Consider the following 16748-nt stretch of genomic DNA (forward strand, 5'->3'; position numbering starts at 1 on the left):
ACTAGGCCAGTCTCTGTTTTCGACCCCAAGTCTGGGGAACAGTCTGATTATTAGTTCATTGGAACTCTTGAGAGGGACCAGATGAGTTCCAGGTGCTGTCATTGAGTTGGTGGTCACCCGACCGCATTAGCCCCGGTTGGGGCGGCGGGTGGAAGGTGGTCACTAAGTCCGGCAAGAAAGGGGAGTGAAGGACAGTGAATGATGGGCACCTATGGCACATGAGCTCAGCTGATGTGCCCTGGTGACGACTTCACGGAAAGTGAAATCCGAAGGGTGATCCGCATCTCCCTTAACTTTTCCAGATCTACTGGCGTGCGGCCCATCGTGATTGGGTCCAGTTTTCATACTGATCATAGATGACAACATCTGTAGCCCTGTGATTCAGTCTTATGGGATGACAAGATGTAAAGTGAAAGTGAGTCATCTGCTGAGGCCTCTCTCCACTCCCACTGTGCTCAAAACATCAACATGCAAAGTCCTATACGCTTTGGCCAATGTCCAAATGAGGATGTCGTTATTGCAAACTCACCAAGCTACACGTGTCCTTGAAGTATTTACTTTCAGGTAGAACCGATGTATCGTCCAACAAGACGGTCATCTGCATTTGGGTCACGGCTTTCTGTCCAGGCCATACCATTTTTTTCTGGCACCTTATAGATAAGCAATCCCTAGACTGAGGGTACATCACCTCCCTCTTCCATTCCTAGATCTACTGGGAGGACAGTAATGTCAACGTTTTCACACTTTATATCTTTTCCTACCAGTGACATTTTAGCTGAAGTCCCTTCGATAAATTTAACTATGGCATTAAAAAATAATTCCTATTTTTAAAAAATCCACAGCATTGAAAGGCACGCAGCACACTACACAGCACCAGGAGCCCCAAAGAAGAATTTGAAACACAGCCAGGATCCCTCACGGCTAACTGCAGGGAACTTTTTTACGAGATAAAACTTACACCGGATGTATTCTTTGTTACCTTCAAAATCAAATAAAAATAAAACCCTACCGAGGTGAAAGGCATCCTAAAATATTCAGGAATAAAGTGAAAACATTGGCCGCACAATGATCAAACAGTGTCGCCAGAGATGGTTCTGAAATTTGCTCTACGCTTGGCCGTGAAACTTGGTGTCGCTAAAAGCTTAAGGGTGGCCGTGTTCATTGTGCACTTGGAAATCTGTTACAATACGAGTGTTTCTACGAAACCGAATTTAATGTACGATAAACACTCACCATGTAAACGCATCTTTGAAAAAAATCTGGTCATAATTCCAAGGGTCACTTACAGGCATCCATAAAAGCATTTATATCAAGAATCTCAATACAGAATGGTTTCTATGTCAAAATACATTTACGCTGTAAATTGTTGCTAGGAAAAAAAAAAAAAAAAAAAAAAAAAAAAAAGACACAGAGAAATGGAGTTGGCTGCTAATCCCTTCAACAGCAGCAGCTGCCCCTGGTAATTTCCCTTCATTTTCGACCTCAAGCATTTCTGACCGAGCCGTACATCTGCCTTTCTGTACTTTGTTTATGCTTTTATTCCCTCCATTGGCCGGTTAAAAGCCTCGAGACCTTATTATCAGGCTTATTCCCATTTTCAGCAGCTCTCCACGCTGCCCAGAACCTTCCTGTGGGGCCTATTCCTGTCCAGGACACCCAGGACGTTTCCAGCCTGTCCGGGATGATCAGTTAGGGGGACAACTCTTTAGGAATTAACCAAGCGGTTACCCGAGGCAAAGCCGGAAGGGGAAGGAACAAACAAAACAAAACAAAACAAAACAAAAAAAACCCCGAAAAAACAAAAAAGTCACATGAAAACCACAAGTGCAGATCGATCACACAATTTTATTAGAGTCTTTTGAACAAATGTATTCCTCTGTGAAAAACTCTTGCAAAGAGACATTGGGGTGTACTATTTTCAACCCTGAGCAATGACACTGCATACCAAGGAGGTTGGGTCACGAAGCCGGTTCCACTGGGGCACAAGCACAAGCCACTGATATTCTCTATGTGATCAGGTTTTTACAAAAAAATACATAGTTTTCAATAAATAATGCTTAATTTTACAACTTTGATACAGCAATGCCATACACTGGTTTAACACACTAAACTCTGCATGCTAGATAGTCTCTACAAGAAGACGAAACTTGACCATGCATTTTCTTTCCCCCTAGTGCTATCGAACATTTCATCCTCCAGCGCACCGCCTCCGGGAGCTTCACCCTCTCTCTGTTTCACAGCGTCAGGGCGAGCGCTGGCATGCAAACGCTAAAAAAGGTTCCCCCCCACAAACCACTCAGACTTCTAAACAAAAGGGTTTTCAGCTTTTCTGCTCCCAAACCTGCAGTGGCTATGAAAGTTAAGTTCCACGTGGCCTTGGAAAGTACAGACTCGGTGACAGTGTCATGCTGAAAACTGCTCTCGCTTACCAGGTGGCTCTGCCCTGGTGGCCGCCACGGGGCATCGTGGGAGGCCGTGACCACCAGGAGCCCCAGACCGGAAAGGCAGGCCTCCGTTTTGAAACAGTCCATTCAAATAAAAGGTGTCACAGACAAATGCAAAAGACTCTTAAACCCACGACGTATGTACAAGGGTAAAAAGTAGACGAGATGGGGAAATTAACGGTAATGGGATAGAACGCTTCTCCCTACGTGATTCAAGGGATGGGGCACTGTGTTCTCGAACGTAAGCTGGATGAAGGAAAATGTGTTAGAGGGCCCTGTGTCAATATCGATTCGCTCAAAATCCTTTCCATGGTACCCCATTAGCATTTCCAGTTGCTCTTCCTTTGAGGAGGGAATGTACGAGGTCTAATAGAATAACATAAACGTCAAAGTCACTGCAGGGACCCTAGAGTAAGTATTTTCTACGCGGTTTCAAACTTTTTGTCATATTGCTTTATTTGTCACTTTCACAGCAGAGAAAACCCAAGTCTACGTGACCACATAAAAGAAGTTTGATCAAAGGATGTAAGGAAGCCTCCACGTACGCACATCCAGGTTGTTTCAATTCCTCAACTGCTCATGTGAAAAACCACGTCTCACCTCCGGCATATTGCTTTCCGTGGTTTGTTTCCTCTACGGAGAAGTTATCTGTTTGCGACTACAGGCAATGGAAGTTCCCAAGTCATTCAAAACAGTCTTATCTGTGCACTGGCAGAGGTATTGAATCTTTTAAGAGCATCTCTACCCAATAAAATTATTACTTTTATACATGGAACATTATGAACTTATGTTTCCCTTTGTAAGCCATTTTATACTTTCTGCACTTTTGTGCTTTTATTGAGTATAAAAATAGGTCTCCTTTAAAATTCTGTTTAAGTTCACTAAAAAACTACTTGTTTGTGAAATTCTCTTATAAACTCACTGCATCCACATGGAATAGGTAAAACTAATCAGCCAGCTAATGGATCTAGGTAGTGTTAAAAAAAATAATAATAATAACCTCAACGGAGAAAGCAAAGTAAAGGATGTGAGGATTCAAGAAAAAAGGCAGCAGCAAAGCAAAGTGGTAAAGAGCTGAGTTTAATACATTTTGTCTCATCTTTATGGTGACCGAAAACGTGGGCTCCGCAGAAGGGACCAAAACAAAAACGAAAACAAAACAAACCAAAATGAAAAAACCCCAAACCGAACCAAAGGCAACTGTTGTTGTCAAAGGGCAGAATTTGCCAGATCATCAACTGAGAGGGGATGTGGCGGAAAAAATGGCGTCAATGAACGGTGAGAAAGAGGTGGTCATGAAAATAAGCCCAATCTCTGAGGGGCATGGACAAGAGTCATCGCATGGAGACAGTTACTTTGGGAACTCATGAATTCCTGTGTCGGGTTCCGTAAGGCTCAGACTTGGAACCCCCACAGGCCCAGGCTATACAAAGGGTATTTGGAACTGACATTCCTAATGGAAATTTTATAAAATTTGGCCCTTAGAAGAACTGAGAAATATCCTGAAAAAATCTTCCCTGAAACTGTAAGAAAGAAAGCTTCTTATCTACTGATAAAATTGACAACTCATCAAGCTACGTTCTGCTGGTCATCCTACATAAAAAAAAAAGCACAAATATATTTGCCTCAGAAATCTGTTAAAAGCAGGGGACCACGCAGTAAAAGAGTATAAAGATTCTATAAATGGGAGAGTGCAAGAAAACCTCTCTCCAAAGTGTCCACAAGGTTACATATGCCCATTAGAAGAAAAAGTAAGAATATACATATTATTAATCATCCAGAGAATAAAAAAGTTAAGATCGATATAATATATTTATATTGAATGACTACCTTAAAATAGAGCAACTTATTTGCTTTATTTCTCAGATTCCTTAGGCAAAAGTCACTTAAGTTCTGAAGTGAGCAGGAAATGTGAATTTCTTTCACTGGACCAGTATCGCAGGATGACGGTTTCAACTCCCAGAGAAGAGAAAGACAACCTTTGCCTTTTGAGTCCTTCTCTTTTCCAAAAAATAAAAATAAAACAACATAAAAACAAGTAAATCCTCCTGACTGCTATCCGCATGCATATTTAAATCACTTCCCCTTAATTAACATTAAAAAGAAACATCTCTGCCCAAAAGGGTGGTCATGATCTTTTTCTCGCTAAAGGATAATCATTCTACAAATAATTTGCCCTGTGACTGTAGTCATTCATAACATACGTAATATTTGCAAAGCACAGTTTAAATACACTGCCTTTTATTAGCATTATTATTATTATTATTTTAAGAAAAGGGATGCATATCAGAGTGTAAGAACTGGAAGATTATTTCCACAGTTTAAAGAATTAATAAGAGAATGCTGGTTTAAGGTCTTCAAGTTGGAAATCTCACCAAAAAGCCATCATCAAAGTCTGTGAACTAGTTATAAACAGGACGATACCACTGGCTAGGCTGCAGATTTTAGCGCCCACCCCCCACCCCCATGTTACCATTTTAAGACATTCTGTCAATGCTTAGTTAAAAATAAGACTTACTTAAGAGACCAAAAAAAAAAAAAAAATGCAATTAAAGTTTTATTGAAGACTATCCAGTGGCAAGAATACCTGTGTATTATATTATGTTTTCGACATTCAAGAAAGGATTCATCAAGAAGGATCTTCACAATGCATTCAGCAAAACAGCCTTAAATATTGTTAAAAGCGCATTCAAGCGCCTGTCCTGAGCTCTAACAGGTTTTCATTTTAGATCGCTGACCATCTATTTTTTTTTCCTTTTTCCTATCAAGAACTTCGCCACATAAGCTTCTTTTATTCTTTTTTATTCTATGAAGACTATTTGTTGCCATTCTGAGGCCAATGATGTTACTAATTTCCTTAGCTTAGAGTTTCTACCTCACCACCAAAAAAAAAAAAAAAAAAAAAAAAAAAAAGTCCAAGATTCATCCAGGATCAAAACGTAAAACACACGCAAAGTTTTCAGGTTTTCAAAATACATAGACTCCGTCTTAGAAATGGGTTTGCGTTTTCCACAAGTCTCGCAGCTGCAGCGGGGGCCGCCACGTAAAACCACCAGCACAGAATTGTCACTTGTAAACCGCTGGTTCGAGGATTCGTGGCGAGTCAACGTCCGGCCCGCGACTGCATCGGTCTATCATTTTGAAAGGTTCAAGAACAAAAAAAAAAGGTAGCCAACTCCAGAAATCCAGTTCCGTACGGAGAACCCTGCGAACCCCTAGCCCTCTCGCGTCCCCAGTGTCCTACCCGAATCCGATGGTTCATCGAGAGGGGGAACCACACAACTCTGTCCCTCTGTAGCCAAAGCTCGCGGGCTTCGCGTCCCAGGGGTGGGGGCCGGGGGGAGGCCGCGGCTTGGGGCTGGGGGGGGGGCACAAGCCCCCCCGGAAGTGGGGGAGGGGAGGCAGGGAGGGTGCGGGGCCCCTCGGCCTAGCATCCCCGGCAGCGTGCGACGCCCCGTTCGGTCTCGCCAAATCTGGGTAAAAATGGAGGCCGAACCCTGGTAAACCGTGTCAGTAGGTTAGAAAGGAGTAGTGGTGATTCTGCGCTGAGTTTCAATTAGCCGCCGAAACCGCCCCCGCGGCGGGCGCCCAGGCGCGGGGGTGGGGCTGGCCGGCCTCTCCCCTGCCCCCCGGCCCCGCGCGGCCTCCCCCTGCCCCTCCCCCGGCGCGGCCCCCCGGGAAAAGAGGGGCGGAAGGCACGGGAGGGGGAGGGCGGGCCCAGGCGAAGCGGAGCCCAGAGAAGGGGGGAGGGGAGGGGAGGGCCGCGCGAAGGGCCCGCGGCGAGCTGGGCGCGGAGCCCCAGGAGGCAGCGGGGGAAGGAGAACAACCCCGAAGCCGGGGCGCCTTCCCGGAGGCAAGTTCCGGGGCGGCCCGGGAGCCGGCGCGCGCGCGCGCGTGAGGGCGCGAGTACGCGGGTGCGGCGGCGCCTCTCCCGGGTTCGCTCCCCGCTCCCCACCCCCCACCCCGCCCCGCGGGCCTCGGGGCACCGGCGTCCCCGCGCGTCTCCGGGGCCCGACCCCCGCGGGCTGCGCCCTCGGTGCCCCCGCCGACACCCCGGTGGCCGCGGCTCGGATGGCGGTGCCAGGGTTCCCCCCCCGCCGCCCCGCCGCGCTCCCGCCCGCGCTGAGCGGCCGGGAAGAGACCGACACCGACAAGCCCTTCCGGCCCCGGGCGCCGCTCGGGGTCGGGAACGGCGGCCTCGCTCCCCACAGCATCTACCTCTGCGCACACGCGGAGATGCAGCGTTAGGGGAGGGGAAAAAAAAAGAGAGAGAGAGAGAGAAAGAAAGATTCAAAACTGGAAACGGCCGTCCCCACCCTCCAAAGGAGATCGGCGGGGAGCAGAGCGCCCCGAGGGCGGCGGTCACCGCGACGCGCAGCCGGGACGCAGCCCGGGCGCAGAGAACGCGCACCCCCAGCGAGCGCAGGACACCGACGGCGCGCGCGGGCCCCGGGTCCTCGCCCAGCCCGCCCCGCCCCGCCCCGGCCGGGCTGGATTGGGGGGGGGTGGGTAGAGAGTGGGAGTGGAGGCGGAGGTGAGAAAGGAAACGGACGGGGCGGGGGGCGGGAAGGGAAGGCAGAGGGAAAGATTCCTCCTCCCTGGATTTCAATCACCAGCCACCGAAGGCAGAGGAAAAAGAAACCGGCCTGCGGAGTGAGCCCTTTCCAGCCTAACCCCACTCCCATCCGCCGCACAACAGCCTCGTCACTGAATGCGCTGCGACAACATGGGCCTCCAGTTGGACTTCTATAGAGACTATTGGAGATGCGAGTTTCTATCAGTTCCAGCTGATTTATTAAAATTGTCAAGATACAGACTTCCAGCACAAAAAAAAAAAAAAAAAAAAAACAGGGAACGATGTCGACAGTGCATTGAGTCTGCTTTGCCACCATTTGCTACAAAATATGCAGATGGTCTGTACTTTATTTAGATTATATTGCACAAAATGAGAAACTTCTTAAACTATGTGCCTTTTTTTTTCTTTTTTTGCTAAAAATCGAGAATCCAGTTTCAAACCTTCCATCTGGGGCCCCATCCACATATCACAGCGTATGAGATACATAAAGTCCTACTATAGTACAGTACATATACAATCTTTAGACTAAGATAACAGCTCTGAGGTCTATATCACCATTTTCAATAAATCTTTACCTACAAATATTGAACAAATCTCTACTATAGCTGTACAAAAAAAAGTTTGCTTTTTTTTTTTTTTTTTAAAACCACAAGGCCTTTAGATGCAAGGATTATTTTAAAATTTTAATCCTTTTAAAACCAGGACATAACGTACCAACATACTTGCATGCTAAAAAAACAGAGGAAAAAAAGAAATCAAAAGGGAAGAAGTGCCTGAAAGTCTTACTGAAAAAACACAGCAAGAATGTTCCCTTTTCACTGTACAAAAATACGCCTGAAAATATATTAATTTTTAAAAAAGACTGAGGTCTGTTATGTATCAAAAATGCTTCAATACGTTTTGTACTGAGGTCTAGGCTGTCTGGTATTCAATCAAGGAGGTATAAGGGAACAAGTTACAAAAAAAAAGTTGGCAAGTAGAAATCACATTTGTAAAACCATAAACAATTTGATCTGAAAAGTAAACTCTGATCGTAAGTCAGTTCACAGTTTTTTTGTTTTTTTTGTAAGCGTTTGTACAGTCTGCATTTTTTCAAGCTCCCTGCAGTTTTGTTAAGAATCGGATGCATAGAAGACATCAGTTTTCTCCCTCCAAAAAAATAAAATAAAATAAAAAAGTTGCAATGGTCCCTTTTTTGTTTTTGTGTTTGTTTCTCTTTTTTTTTTAAAAAAAAAATCATCAGTTCTTTAAGATCTCTTACGAAAAAAAAAAATCTCCAACCAACTCCCTAGCGTAACGGTTGTGCTGCCGAAAAGTCCTCTGCAGACGTCTTCCAGACTTCAAAGACCGACAAGCTTCAAACAGCGCCTTCCGGAGCGGGTCCTCCCTCCCCTCCCCCGCCCTGTCCCCTCCGCCTTTGTTGCAATCACGAATTTCAAGAAAAAGAAATAGTAATTACAAAACCACATTTGGGGGTGGGGGTGGAAATCACAACTCCAGACTAGGTATGCAACTACCTTGAGACACGATAAAGGAAGGGAGGGGAGCAAAAACAAAAACAAACAAACAACCCCCCCCCAAAACAAACAAAAAAAAAGGGACAGGAAAAACGGTTTAAAAACTACTCATTTCACTTTAACTCCACCAAAATTTTCATCATCTTTTCCAATTTCTTTGTGTCACGACATCATATCGAGATCAGCATCTCATGTCTCCCCTCCACCCTACCGCCACCACCGACACCATCGACACCACCACCATCATCATCATCATCATCATCATCATCATCACCGCCACGACCACCACGACTTCCTCCCGAGGAACCCTGCTCAGCACCCGCGGAGAGAAAGAGCGAGAAGCGGGGCGCCCCTCTCAATACGTGAACACCAGGTCGGAGAAGTTCGCCTCCAGCCAGTCCCCCGCGATCATCTCGCTCAGCTCGGGCGTGCAGTAGTCGGGGAACTCGAAGTGGGAGCCCAGGCTGCCCTCGCTGAACGAATCCAAATCCTTATCCACCAGAGACAGGGACAGGTTCCCGGCCGCCGCGCCGCCCCCCAGCTGCTGCTCGCTGGCGCTGTGCGCGCTCTGGGAGAAATTCAAGCTCAGGTCGAACATCAGGTCGTCGGCGTCCTCGCCGCCGCTGCCGCCGCCGCTGCCGCCGCTGCTGGACGAGGAGGACGAGGACGTGGAGACGGAGCGCGAGGACGCGGGCGACAGCGCGGGCTGCGCGAGCGGCGGCGGGTGCTGCTTGGTGATGTTCTTGAAACTGTAGTAGAGGCGGCTGCCGCCCCCCGCGCCCGAGGCCGCGCCGGCCCGCACCTCGTCGTACAGGCTCGCGCCCTCGGGGGACTCGGCCGAGCTGCTCAGCGTGGGGCTGGCGGGCACTTTGGCGACGTTGTAGCGTCTCAGCAGCTGCGGCGGCTGCTGGCCCGGCGGCTGCAGGAGCTGCTGGTGCGGCGGCTCGTCGTCGTCCTCGTCCGCCTCCTGCTTGATCCGCAGCTGCAGCTCGTCGTCGTCCTCGTCGTCCTCGTCGTCCTCGTCCAGGAACACACACTTGACGGTCTTGCCCGCGCCCCCGCCGCCGCCGCCGCCGCCCGCGCCCGCGCCGCTCACGCGCAGGCTGCCGAGCACGTAGTCGTCGCCCGCGCCGCCCAGGTCCCCGGGCTGCGCCGCCTTGGCCGCCCCGGCCTTGGCGCCGCCGGCCGCGGGGGCCGCGGGGGCCTTGAGCTTGCCGCATTTCTTGCTGGAGCCCTTGGAGGTCTTGGCGCCGCCCGCGCCGCCGCCCGCGCCCCCGCCGCCGCCGCCGCCGCCGCCGCCCGCGCCCCCGCCGCCGCCGCCGCCGCCGCCGCTCTTCTCGGGGCTCTGGCTGGCGCTGGGCTTGGCCGAGGGGTCCATTTTGGGCTTTTTCCGGGGCCGGTACTTGTAGTCGGGGTAGTCGGCCATGTGCTTGAGCCGCAGCCGCTCCGCCTCCCGGATGAACGGGATCTTCTCGCTGTCCTTCAGCATTTTCCACCGCTTGCCCAGCCGCTTGGAGATCTCGGCGTTGTGCATGTCCGGGGACTGCTCCATGATCTTCCTGCGCTCGATCTTGGACCACACCATGAACGCGTTCATCGGCCGCTTGATGTGGCCCGACGCCGTCTTGCACCAGTCCGGGTCGCTCTCGTCCAGGGCCACCGGGCTGCAAGCCATGAATTCGCCCTCCTCCGTGTCCAGCGCCTCCCGGGGCAGGTTGCTCTCCGCTTCCAAGCTCTCCGCCTGCTGCACCATGATCCGCCGCGGGGCTGGGCGCTCCAACCCGGGCCGCTCGGTCTCGTGCGGAGGTCCCCCTCCCCCTCTCGCCCCTCCACCTTCCCGGGCAAGTTGCAAAGTCCTCGGTACCCCGCGTCCGCGGCTCCCCCCCTCCCCCCCGCCCCCCCTTCCAGGCTGCACACAGCGGCTGCGGCGGCTGCGGCGGCGACGGCCGCCCGAGCGCGGGAAGCTGCGGCCGCGACGGGAGAGGCGGCGGCGGTCGAGGCAGCCCGGGACCCCCTCTCTCCGGCTCGTGGCTCCCGCCGCAAGCGCCGGACCCCGAGCACTCCCAGGCGCGCGCGCTCCTTCTGCAAAAAGTTGAGGGCTCTCTCCCAACTAGTTATCAGGGCGTCATATGGGTGACATCACTCTGCGGGCCAGCCAATGGCTGCTGCCCGGCTCCGCCCCTCTCCCTTTATTAACTCCTCGGCCACGCCCCTCCGCCCCCCCCCCCCGTCCGCCCTCGGGGCTGCTTTGCAAAGATGGGGGGTGGGGGAGCGGGAGGAGGGGGAGGCACGTCTGGAAATATGTTATTTAAAAAAAAAAAAAAATCCGCGTGTGTGCACAGATGCGCCGCTTCCCGGGATGCGCGGGAGCCGCGCGCTGCACCGCGCCGAACCGGACTAGTCCGGGCCGGGCCGGGCGCCCCTTTGTGCCGGGTCCCCGGGAGGCCGGTCCGAGCGAGCCGACCGGGCGCGCTCGCCCTCCCGGGGCACACGCTCGGGCACGCGCGCAGCCGGAGCTGGCGGGTGCCGCCCGGCGCGCCCCCGGGTGGCTGCCGCTGCCTCCCGGAGCCGCGCGCGCCCGAGCCCGCCGGGGGAGCCCGCCGCGCCCCGGCCGACGGCAGGTGGCGCTTTAACACAACACCTCCCGGGCACGTGGGCTTGCTCTCTCTCTCTCTCTCCTTTTCCCTTTCTCCCTGTTTTTCTAAGGCAAAGAAATCCATATAAAGCCCAAGAGGCTGCATTCTCCCTTCCCCCCGTCTGCATTTTCGGTGCTTTGTCCCTTTTCTCCCCGTGTTTTCCCTCCCTCGGCGGCGACCGGAGACGCAGCGGGACCGTTTGGCCGCGCCCGGCCCGCGTGCGTCCCGCCCCAGGCGGAGGCCGGAGTAACGGTCTGCGGGGTTGGGCTGGGGCGGGGGCCCGGTCCTCGCGTTCCATCTGGCCACTCCCGAGGCTGGTTCTGAACCCGGTTCCCGGGACCCGCGAGCTTCGGCACGGCCCCGCCCCCCGGGCTCTCCAGCCCGCCCTGTCCCCTCCCCCCACCCCCCGCTCCCCACTCCTTCCCGTTCCCCCTCTTCCTCTTTGTCCCCTCCCCCTCTCTCGGTCACCAGCGCCCTCCGGAGCAGCCTCGTCCTGAACGTCTAGCGAGGAGCCAGCACGCCTTGCGGGGCCTTGGCTGTTTTAGTTAGCGACACGGACCGAGGAGAAAAGTAGGTGCACCCCAACTTCCGAGTCCAAATACGTCCCGTGTCTGTGCCCAGGTGGGGCGCACTGCTCCTAGGACTGCGAGCGTAGCCGGAGAACAGGCTGGCTTATGTAAAGCGGCCCCATGGCCCGTCGGTCCCGCTGTGCTACTTGGAAACCCGTTTCTCTTTGTGTTTCTTTATTTAGTCGCTGTTACCCATCTGTGGATATTCTGCGGGGAGATTGAAAGAAAACCTGCTTCCTATTCATTGCCTGTCGTCATCGCTGCCTTCACACCCTCCAGCGCTGGCGAGCCGGCAACTTTGAGTAATTCCCCGAGATACTGCCCAGAGTATTTCGCGAGACAAGTCAGCCTCTTAGGACTCACACAGTGACCCCAACCCGCTGCTCCCTTTCGGGTTCCTTTCCTGCAAATGACACTGCAGTGCTTGCACATTGCAGTTTCCTGATGTCTTTAGTCACAGAAAATGGTACCCTGTTTTCACATTTTTCACAGACCATCGCGCGCGCGCGGTTGTGTGAGTGTGTTGTGAGTGTGTGTGTGTGCGCGCGCGCGCCCGCGTGCCACCATTGCAGTACCCCCCCCCCCCACGTTATTCATCCTAAAGAAAAACACTGCGTCCAATCCTTGTGATATTCAAGCCAATCCTGTGGGCAATCTATGCTCTCCAGCCATCGGAACCAGAGGAATTTACAGTCATCCATACAGGGTGACCTCAAGTCTGGAGATGTATAAAACCGAAGGCAGTGTGTGAAAATCCGTATTCCCTCCCACAAGGCAAGCCCTGCCTCGTGTTCCTGTCTCTGCGCGCACACTTCCCAGCCATTTCAGCTCCTGGGAACACGCCCGGAGGGTGGGTGGATGGACTGGTGAATCCTCACTGCTCCCCCCCACCCCACCCAACACATGATAAATCCATACTCCAGCCAGAAGCCTCGAAATAATTTAGCCCGGTTGCATTATTTTCGTGCAAACCATGAGGGCATCTAGCATTTCAGACTCTGAGAGAGAATGCCTTTGCAAATCTTAAGCAAATTCGGTATTTATTTGCCTTTTTCACTTGACAGCAAAAATCATGTTTAGCTTTAGAATGAGAATTAGATTAAGTGCAATCAGGCTGGAAAATAATGGGTTTATTCTGGGAGTGCTATGATCTTCTCAGAGGAAATATAAGTTAATATTTAGTCTTTCAGATAAGAAACATAATTTCTGTTCTGAGAAAGATGGGTCACCCTCTGAGAAGAGAAAACCAGAGTGACAGGGATTGTTTATTAGTGCAAGCCGGGCAGCAGGGACCATGAGAGGGAAGTGCCGTGACTTGATGGGTCTTTCCATAAACACACAGTAGAGGTTGGCGGAGCAAAAGCAGGCATGGAGACTTCCACAGGAATGGACTGGAGCTAATTCCCCCCCCTGTCTTCTAGAGAAAGGTCCCAATGTTCAAAAAGGATTACCTAGATTGCTATTTTGTAACACGATCTACCCACCTCCTTAATGTTAGTGAATTTAGTGAGGATTTGAAGGGAGAAAAGAAAAACTAAATAACTCTTATGTATACTTTTTCTTTCTTTTCTTTCCTTTTTTTTCTTTTCTTCTCTTTTCTTCCCTTTCCTTTTCTTTTCGTTTCTTTCCTTTCTCTTCCTTTTTTTTTTTTCACCCTCTCTATGGGAAGGTTTTAAAATAAGCATAACATTAAAAGAAAAGAAATGGGAACATGCCTGAGACCTGAATGCTTCTCACAGGAACAGTATTTACTCGTAAAAAATGGATGCTTGCAGCATCAGCATCAACCAACTAGTTAGAGGAACTTGAGGCTAACAAATGGAAAATGCAGTCCTCTGTAATGATACACTTCCTGAAAGTTTAGCTTAGTAAAATGGAAATTTGTCTGCTATATTTAAAACTGGTGAATGCATATCAGGATTAGACCTCTGAATCATCTTTTCATAGCCAATATACATTTCATGTGTGTGTATATCTATGGACGTCTCTACAGTTTTCCTGCTAATATTAAACATTGTTGGGTATATAATTAACACTCAGAGTCTTAAGATGTACATTCTATTATAGCCACAAATGACTATTTTTATCATTATTATTATTTTTTTTTCACAAACGTATCTTTAGAAAGAAGACCTTTCATTTATAAGAACTATTATGTAAGGGGTAACCTATTATACGAAATCGCTCAAAATCATGATAACACATTTAGAATACATGCAAAGTGTTCCTACTCCCTCTGAACAAGAAACATTTTGCTAAGCAAATAATACACTAAAAATATCACTGGGTAAATATTTGACCCGTTAAATTGAACATACCCGTTTCACAAGAGCTCTGACTACGCGCATTATCTCCATCGCTGAAATGATACCCTGCAGGACAATTCTTTCCATCTCCTCTCTCGTGACCCACTCTCCTGAAACGGGCTTCTCCCCTCACTGTTCTGCTAGCTCTCGGCATCTCTGCCTCAGAGCTGAATCCTGAGTTTGATCTCTATATCCTCTGTCTACCTGGAACCCCCCTTGTACGTATCCTCAGACCTGGTGACGGGTGTCAGTTGAACTCCCAGACTCTCCAGACCCCGTCTTACCCTGTTTTTTTCTCATGGTGCTTTAGGGCCTTGGCATTTTAGCCTATCCATCTAGAGCTTTCTTTTCACCTGATCTTTGCATATTGATCTCCTGCATTGCATTTAGCCCCAGGTGCAATGCTGGAGGTGGGGGTGGGGGTGGGGGTGGGGGTGGGGTGTGCTTCCAGGCACCTGCTGCCCCTTCCCTCGACACGTAGGCTGCCAGTGACTGTCACTTCATGTTTGGTACATCAGGACATACTTTAGTTGCTACAATAATCTGTTGATATTCTCACTCGTGTATTCTCTGAATCACCCAGCCAGAGAGTACGCTTCATTAAAACACTAGCAGAAAGACATAGGGCAGGGACTCTGAAACTTATTTATAAAACGTAATTTTAGGGGCGCCTGGGTGGCGCAGTCGGTTAAGCGTCCGACTTCAGCCAGGTCACGATCTCGCGGTCCGTGAGTTTGAGCCCCGCGTCGGGCTCTGGGCTGATGGCTCCGAGCCTGGAGCCTGTTTCCGATTCTGTGTCTCCCTCTCTCTCTGCCCCTCCCCCGTTCATGCTCTGTCTCTCTCTGTCCCAAAAATAAATAAACGTTGAAAAAAAAAAAAGTTTGAAAATTCCAGTTCCAGTGTCCTTTCCTTTCCCTTTCCCTTTCCTTTTTGTCCCTCCCTCCCTTCCTTCCTTCCTTCCTTCCTTCCTCCCTTCCTTTTTTGTTCTTTCCTTTCTTCCTCCTTCCCCTTCCTCCCCCTTCCTCCTTTCCTCCCTTCTTTCCTTCCTCCTTCCCCTTCCTTCCTTCCTTCCTTCCCTCTCTACCTTCCTTCCTTCCTGTAATTATTTTAGTGGATCTCATCATGTAGCCCTTGATTCTTAATAATAACAAAAGAATTATACAAACCTACTGCCTCCAAACTTCATGTTTTTTCTTTTTTTATTATTCATATGAGCTATGCATTTTCTTTTAAATAAGCTTTTTTAAAGTAGTTTTAGGTCCATTGCAAAATTGAGTGAAAAGTACAGAAAATCCTCATATATGCCTGTCCCTCACACACGCACAGCCTCCCCCACTGTGGACACACCCTATGAGAGCTGTGCGTGGTTAACATTTGTGAACCTACACGGACTCCTCGCAATCGCCCAAAGCCCGCAGTTGACATTAGGGCTCACTCTTGGTGGTGCACACTCTGTAGGTTTTGATAAATGGATGATGACACGATATGTCCATCACGATGGAATCGCACAGAATAGTTGCCCTGCTCTAAATGCCATTTGCATCTGGTGTCTGGCAACCACTAATCCTTTTACTCTCTCTGCAGTTTCTTTCTTCTCGGTCTTTTCCAGAATGTCTTATAGCTTGAATCCTGCAGCATGCAGCCTTTTTACATTGGCTTCTTCCACTTAGAAAGAAGTATTTAAGGTTCCTCCCGGGCTTTTCATGGTTGGTGTGTGTGTGTGTGTGTGTGTGTGTGTGTGTGCTGAGTAGTATTCCATTGTCTGGATGGACCACAGTGTATCCACTCACCCGGTTGCTTCTAAGTTTTGGCAATTGTGAGTAAAGCTGCTCTAAACATCCATACGGAGTATTTGTGTGGACCTAAGTTTCCAAATCCTTGGGTGAATACCAACGAGCTGGATCCTGTGGCCAAAGCATATTGAACTTTGTGAGCAACCATCAAACTGTCTTCCCGAGTGGCCACCCCGCTTCCCATTCCAGCAGGGATGCGGGCAGCATCCACCTTCTCACCGTCATCCCCAAGTGCTGAGAAGAACACCAGCATCTGGGGGGAGGCCCACAGATGTTGCTGGTGTGGTGGTTCGAACCTCTGTCCGTCCAGTGCCTCCAGCAGTCCCTGGCAGGCAGTGGCCGCTTGCCAAATGTCCAGTGAATTTTCCTATTTGTTCACGCACCCCAGGGAGCTCGGCCAGTTCTCTCACCCAACTGACCCCGGATTTCACTCGCTCCTGCTGGTTTCCATGTGCATTTCGGCTGTCCTCAAGACTCTCAGAATTTCAGGGGCGCATGGGTGGCACAGTCGGTTAAGCGTCTGACTTCAGCCAGGTCACGATCTCGCGGTCCGTGAGTTCGAGCCCCGCGTCAGGCTCTGGGCTGATGGCTCAGAGCCTGGAGCCTGTTTCTGATTCTGTGTCTCCCTCTCTCTCTGCCCCTCCCCCGTTCATGCTCTGTCTCTCTCTGTCCCAAAAATAAATAAACGTTGAAAAAAAAAAAATTAAGACTCTCAGAATTTCAGCCCCAGACACCGAGCCGGTCTCCCAGTTACCACGCTGCAACTAGAGCCTCCTCCAACATGCGGCCGGGCCCATAGGGCTCCCCAAGTTCATGTCCAATGGAGCGCCTTGCCCTCGAACAAAATCCACTCCCCTTTGCAATGCAGGCAAAGCAGGGTTCTTTTCTTTCGGCCTCTCTAGCTTTA

At 50.4% G+C, this 16748-nt stretch overlaps 1 protein-coding gene and 1 long non-coding RNA gene across 2 annotated transcripts; one reads left to right on the plus strand and one right to left on the minus strand.

The window, feature by feature from the left end:
* Positions 1-7335: 7335 nt before the first annotated feature.
* On the minus strand, positions 7336-10856 carry SOX11 (SRY-box transcription factor 11). The gene has a single exon (XM_045447830.1). It carries the CDS (start codon positions 10288-10290, stop codon positions 8893-8895), a length of 1398 nt encoding a protein of 465 aa, XP_045303786.1. The 5' UTR covers positions 10291-10856; the 3' UTR covers positions 7336-8892.
* Positions 10857-11140: 284 nt separating this feature from the next.
* On the plus strand, positions 11141-12515 carry LOC123579799. Its single transcript, XR_006702963.1, has 2 exons — positions 11141-11743; positions 11925-12515. It is a non-coding gene; the product is annotated as an uncharacterized LOC123579799 (long non-coding RNA).
* The last annotated feature ends 4233 nt before the right edge of the window (positions 12516-16748 follow it).

Source organism: Leopardus geoffroyi, chromosome A3 (assembly GCF_018350155.1).
Source record: "Leopardus geoffroyi isolate Oge1 chromosome A3, O.geoffroyi_Oge1_pat1.0, whole genome shotgun sequence".
Lineage (NCBI taxonomy): Eukaryota > Metazoa > Chordata > Mammalia > Carnivora > Felidae > Leopardus > Leopardus geoffroyi.